This window comes from Nelusetta ayraudi, unplaced genomic scaffold (assembly GCF_046127955.1).
Source record: "Nelusetta ayraudi isolate G7.1 ecotype Tasmania unplaced genomic scaffold, CSIRO-AGI_Nayr_v1 ptg000117l, whole genome shotgun sequence".
Taxonomy (NCBI): domain Eukaryota; kingdom Metazoa; phylum Chordata; class Actinopteri; order Tetraodontiformes; family Monacanthidae; genus Nelusetta; species Nelusetta ayraudi.
This window is the reverse complement of record NW_027466167.1, coordinates 286,062-292,798: the sequence shown is the minus strand read 5'-3', so window position 1 is coordinate 292,798 and position 6,737 is coordinate 286,062. Positions and strand designations below refer to the sequence as shown.

The 6,737-nt window shown below is 43.3% G+C and overlaps 1 protein-coding gene across 1 annotated transcript; it reads left to right on the top strand.

The window, feature by feature from the left end:
* The first annotated feature begins 1,364 nt into the window (after positions 1–1,364).
* On the top strand, positions 1,365–6,281 carry emx1 (empty spiracles homeobox 1). Its single transcript, XM_076049520.1, has 3 exons — positions 1,365–2,051; positions 3,456–3,640; positions 5,348–6,281. The coding sequence occupies exons 1-3, from the start codon at positions 1,721–1,723 to the stop codon at positions 5,519–5,521; spliced, it is 690 nt and encodes a 229-aa protein (XP_075905635.1). The 5' UTR covers positions 1,365–1,720; the 3' UTR covers positions 5,522–6,281.
* Positions 6,282–6,737: the final 456 nt, after the last annotated feature.

Genomic DNA, 6,737 nt, shown 5'->3' with positions numbered 1-6,737 from the left:
GCTGCTGCTGCTGCTGCTGCTGCGGGTGAACAAATTCACACAGTTTGTCTCGTTTTTTGGCCACAACCTCCGGTGAAGTGCAGCGTTTGCAGGTGCCGGTTAGCTGCAGTCTTTAGAAGCCTTTAAGCTCTAAACGCCTCATCAACAGCTTGTTTTACTTCATCATTTCCATCGCTAATGATTTTCTAATGCAGCGCAACACACACAAACGAGCGAATTAGGGGAGGGGGGGGGGCAATTATTAACCGGGTTAGTGGAGGAGGACTGAGGACGAAACTCTGCAAGAGACTTGGACAACTTCTGTTCCACCACACGTTGATTTATGCTCAACTGTTACAATGTTTTATATTATTATAATACGTAGTAAAACTATCCTTTGAAATTTGCATTGTGAAAGGAGTATTTATTGATGAGAGAATTGGAGTTAAAATGTTGTTGCGAACGTATTCAATTTGTATTTGTTAATTACAAAACAATACAAACATTGGAGACTATTATTATTATTATTATTATTATTATTATTATTATTATTATTATAATAATAATAATAATAATAATAATAATAATAATAATAATAATAATAATAGAGAAGAAAAGACAGCGATTTCTTTTCAGTGAGGTTTTGCCTCTGTGGGACACCGTCACTCCTGAAGTGAAATTTAATCTGGGACGATGTGTTAAGAAAATTAGATTGAAACATAAAAATGAACAAATTACAGGGGGGAAAAAAAATAGTTTTAAAAAAATTAACAAATCCGATGAGAGACTTCAAAAATACTTCTTCTTATACAATACATACTTTTTCAATTTTAGTTTTGGATTTATTTTTTCTATTTAGATGCGTGTCTCCAGAGAAGAGAAGGACATACATCATTTGAAGTCAGTGAGCATCGTCATTGTCACGGACTCACGGACAACCGCTCGGATGAGAAACGACTCGGCTGGAAAAGGGAGTGTTGTTGTGGTGTGGGTTTGTGTTGTTTATTTAAAAAAAAAAAAAAAAAAACTTCCGGTTGAGTCCGGGAGGCTTTTCCTCGGTCCAGACGCACAACGCTGACTGCTGCTGCTGCTGCTGCTGCTGCTGCTGCTGCTGCTGCTGCTCAGAAAGTCGTTCCCGTCCCGGCGGATTGTTTCATATCAGGGCGTACAGCGGCAGCAGCAGCAGCAGCAGCAGCAGCAGCAGCTTTTCTCCTCTTGGGAAAAAAAACCCCGGCGGTCCGACCTGCTGTGATCTGTGAGGCAGGTACTCAAGGCGACCTATTGGCGGGAGCTCTCGTCCAATCAGCTGCCTCCTCGCGCCGCGCCGCGCCACGCTAAAAAGCTCGGAGGGTCTCGCGCTGCGTGCACACTTGCGTGCAGCGCGAGACCCTCCGAGTGCGCGCGACGGAGAGAGAGAGAGAGAGAGAGAGAGAGAGAGAGACTCCATGGGTCCGGGCGATTTGCAGCGCTGTTGACTTCTGTAGCAGCATCTCCGCGGGACGACCCCCTCCCCTTATCCCACCCCACCAACAGACACACACACACACACACACACACACACACACACACACACACCCCTCAGTGGCTATGACTCAGCCCTGAGAGGGCAGCGGCAGCAGCAGCAGCAGCAGCAGCAAAGAGGAAGGAGGGAGAGTGAGAGAGAGTGAGAGTGAGAGTGAGAGTGAGTGAGTGAGAGGCTGCTCACCTTCGCTCCAGGTGTCAGTTCCGGTTCGGCCAGGAAATGATGTTCCCTTCGACCGGGAAGCGCTGCTTCACCATCGAGTCGCTGGTGGCCAAGGAGGGCCCGCTGGTGGCCGAGGAGCCCATCCGCCCCGCGGCCCTCAGCTACCCCAATCCGGGCTCGGACGTCCTGATGGGCGGCTACCAGGTGCCGCCGGCCCGGCCACTCTACCAGAGCCCGGAGCTGCTCTTCCCGGACAGCCACCCGCCGCTGGCCGTTGGCCCGCACCAGCACCTGCAGCACCCGCACTTCTTCGGCCCGCAGCACCGGGACCCGCTCAACTTCTACCCCTGGGTGCTCCGGAACCGCTTCTTCTCGCACAGATTCCAAGGTGCGTGCACGTGCAAACAGTCTAGTATTGGACCGATGTCGCGCGAAACGGCCGTGATGGATGTGACGGGACAGACCGTGCGGGGATGAATCCGCGGCAGTCAGCATCTCAAAGGCGTGTTGGACTCCAACACCTCCTTGAGATGAAGATGACTTTCGAACACAACGGTTCCTCTTCCAGTTAGGTGAAGCAGCAGCAGCAGCAGCAGCAGCAGCGGCAGCAGCAGCGTGTACTGCGCCCTGCAGCTTCTCAGGCAGCTCCAGATAAAAAAAAAAAACAACAAAAAAACCCAAAGACTAGCCGCGGGTCAAATCAGCCGTTTTCTCATTTTCTTCGACAATTCGACACAACAGCAGGATTTACAAAGAGAAAGAGATTAAAATCCGGGGTAGTCGGTTCATTATAATGGAGGGGATTTGGGGGGGGGGGGGGGGTAGAGGGGGGGGGGCAGCCAAACAGCCTGAGGTTTGGTTTTATAGCAGGCTGAGAATAATAATAATAATAATAATAATAATAATAATAATAATAATAATAATAATAATAATGTAATTATTTTGACATTAAGTTTTCGCCTGACCTTGCTGGTTGCAGCTGGTTGAGAAAATCAAGCAGAGTGCAGACTAAAACTCATCTGTCAGACGAACTTGTAGCTACAGCTGCAGTTTTGTTCTTGACAAAAATGTATATATATATATATATATTTTTTATATTAAATGTATATTTGAGCAATTGTTTTCCGCGGCGAGATTAACTGGAATCTTTAATCACGCAATTTATGCAACTTCATGCATTTATTCAACACAGTTTAGCACATCAGTGAAGTCAGTTGTATTATTATTATTATTATTTTTAAATTTATTTTATTTCACTCGATCTGAATCATTTTGCGCTTGTTTCTGAAAAATTCAAAAGTCGTAAAAGACCAAAAAAAAAAATTCTAAACGCAATAATATTATTAATAATTACGGATATAGGTACTATATTTTATATACTGCATGAAGTTGTTAGTAATGTTCCTTAATAATAATAAGAAAAATAAAGTGACGATGATAACATTATTATCATTATTATTATTATTATTATTGTTATTATTATTATTATTAATAATAATAATAATAATAATAATAATAATAATGATAATAATAATAATAATAATAATAAATAATAATAATAATTATTATTATTAATAATAATAATAATTTTATCGGTAGTTGGATAAGTATCACGATTTTATTATTATTATTGTTAGCCTTGCCATTAAGACGTTAAAATAAAGTATAATTTATATAACCGTAAAACTTCACTCTGTCTCCTTTCATTCGACGGTGTGTTGACAACATGGTGCTAATGTGAGCCGCTCACTGACCTGGTCCCTGGTCCCTGGTCCCCGGTCCCTATGTATAGGTAACGACGTGTCCCAGGACAGCCTGCTGCTCCACGGACCCTTCGCCCGGAAGCCGAAGCGCATCCGGACGGCCTTCTCCCCGTCGCAGCTGCTGCGCCTGGAGCGAGCCTTCGAGAAGAACCACTACGTGGTGGGAGCCGAGCGGAAGCAGCTGGCCAACAGCCTCAGCCTGTCCGAGACGCAGGTGAGACTCCCGCGGAGAGAACTCACCTTCGGCCGCGGAAGGTTTCCCGCTTGAGAGTCGCAACACAGCCGGAAGCGCCGAGCTCGTGCTGGAGGACGGACGCGCAGAAATATCTCAGCCGTGAACGAATGAATGCAGTTTCGATACGCCATGATTTCAGTTACTGTGAATACACTAGGACGCGCGTTAATGTGTGTTTATAGAGTTTAATTTAACTTGAATTTGTTTTCAACGTATTTACTAAAATAGAATAGAAAAGATGTACTTTATAATTGGGAAACTACTCATAGCAATAATATTACTAATGTATTAGTTATAGTTTTAATAATTAAAATTTGTGTGGTCAGTGTCAATACAATTAATAACCCACGCTGTTAGGGTATCATAAATATTACAAAATATGTTTTTTTTTTGTTTTACTATTTTACAAAAATAACAACATTTAATTTACCTTGAATTTTATAACAATCAAATCGATGAATTAAAATTCATGGCAACAATACGAAATCTATTAATTTAGGAATATCACACAAAACATTATACACATACTAGTATGTCACAACACAACTCACCTAAAAGTATTCTGTTCAAGTGACACAGACGAAGCGGGAAATTCTGCAGCAGCACAATTATATATAAAAAAAACAAAACAAAAAGGACTTGGTGCACTTTGTTCCTTCAGTTCGTGCAAGAAGCAGGTTGATGAAGTGTGTCAATATAATCAGTGTTTAATGAGTCCACATGATCTCAGCATCTATTAGGCTTCATTAATTAATAGGTGCCGTGAAGGGAGTTTTCCTGACTCAGCTGTTTGGAGGGAAGCTGCTGCCTGTTTGGAGGGCGTACTATATATATGATGGATGCATGTGTGTGTGTGTACATATATATGTATTTATATATATATATATATATATATATATATATATATATATATATATATATATATATATATATATATATATATACATATATATATATATATATATATATATATATATATATATGTATATATATATATATATATACATATATATATATATATATATATATATATAAATACATATATATATATATATGTTTATTTATATATGTATAAATATACATATATAAATAAACATATATATATATATTTATTTATATATGTATATTTATACATATATAAATAAACATATATATATACATATATACACACACTAATAAACTAATATAACTATTGTGAGCAGTTTGGCAGAGAGCAAGGGGCAATGGATGATTTTAACGGGGTGCAAAGGCAGCAGGAGGAGAGCGACAGCACCGTTCACATTTAAAAAACATTAAGTGAAGAAATTTGCGGAGGGTGTCGCAGAAAACCCGAAGTGCTCTACCAAAAGACTTGGTGCAAGTCCTGCATGAGTTGAACGATGGCGATTTATTATTTGTTTTTGTTTCACGTTACACTGCAGTAAAATCTTATTTTTGAGTTTTACGCCGTCAAGCTAAATTCACGCTAACATTTAACTATTAATATTACAACATGTAATAACGTAATATTTTGCAATTTATTTTGTGACCATTGAGGTGCAGTGAAGTAATGAAATGAAGTCGGCTCCATGAGTAAACAACTGTACGAGCGCTGTACGTCTGGGCAAAGTGTGTTCCCCCCCTTCACTCAACCTGCTTCTGTGTGTGTGTGTGTGTGTGTGTGTGTGTGTGTGTGTGTGTGTCCAGGTGAAGGTCTGGTTCCAGAACAGGCGCACCAAGTACAAGCGGCAGAAGCTGGAGGAGGAGGGGCCGGAGGGGCAGCAGCAGCAGAAGAAAAAGGGCAGCCACCACATCAACAGGTGGCGCCTCGCCACCAAGCAACCAGGCGGCGAAGACATCGACGTGACCTCCGAGGACTAGAGGTCACGTCGAGACCAGCAACGTGACCCCCGAGGAGTAGCGGTCACGTCGAGGACGTTGTCAACGAGGCCCTCTAGTCCTCGCAGGTCTGGACAAGGACCGTCGATGTGACCTCCCAGGACCAGAGGTCAAATTTGAAGTGACTTCCAGGGACGGGAGGTCACCGTCCATTGACCGCTGTGGACTAGAGGTCACGTGGAGGACATCGAAGTGACCTCTAGTCCTCACAGGTCTGGACAAGGACCGTCGATGTGACCTCAGAGAACTAGCGGTCACCCTCGAAGTGAGCCGTGAGGACTTGAAGTCACCTTTGACATGAGCTCCGAGGACTAGAGGTCACGACTGATGTGACCTGCGAGGACTTGAGGTCACCGGCCAGGAGGAGGGACGCAGAGGACCAACACTAATTTATTTAAAACAACGATTTTCCTCACATCGAGAAAAAAATACGACGAGAGAGAGAAAGCGGTTGGGGGGGGGGGGGGGGGTCTGTGGTTGTTGGGCGACCAAAAGACAAAGAGAGAGAGAGAGAAACACAACCACCTCTATCCCAGTGTGTGTGTGTGTGTGCGTGCGTGCGTGCGTGTTTCCTCGTGCTGTAAATAAGCTACTATAGCGGCTGGGTTGTTTTTCTTTTTTTCCATTCGAAGAGGTGCGTGTGTGTGTGTGCTGAAGCTCCGCCCACCACCTGCTCAGGTCATTAACACCTGCCTGAAGACTTCATTTGAATTTCGCTCCTCAGTAGCGTCCCCCTCCTCCCCAGCACACACACACACACACACACACACACACACACACACACACACACACACACACACAGTAGAAAGAGGAAGAACAAAGCAGCAGCAGTCTCAGACTTTCTCTGCCAGCCACACAGGAAGTGAGTTTATGGACGTTTGCATGTTTCACTTTTTTTTTTTTTTTTTTTTTCTTTTTTCCTAAAAGCTTGGCCTTGTGTGTCGGGTGAGCGCTACACAACACAGCACAACACAACACACAAACGCGACAAAGGGCTTTTCAAGGCAGACTGCTTTGTTTATCCTGGAGGCATTTTCAAATAAGCACCGAAGGCCCCCCCCCCCACCACCACCACCACCTAACCCCCACTTCAGTGAGGAATTAAATGTGTGAAAGTGTGTGTGTGTGTGTGTGTGTGTGTGCGCGCACATGCATGTAGTTTCAGGTGTCGGAACCAATACAGGGACCATCCAAGCTA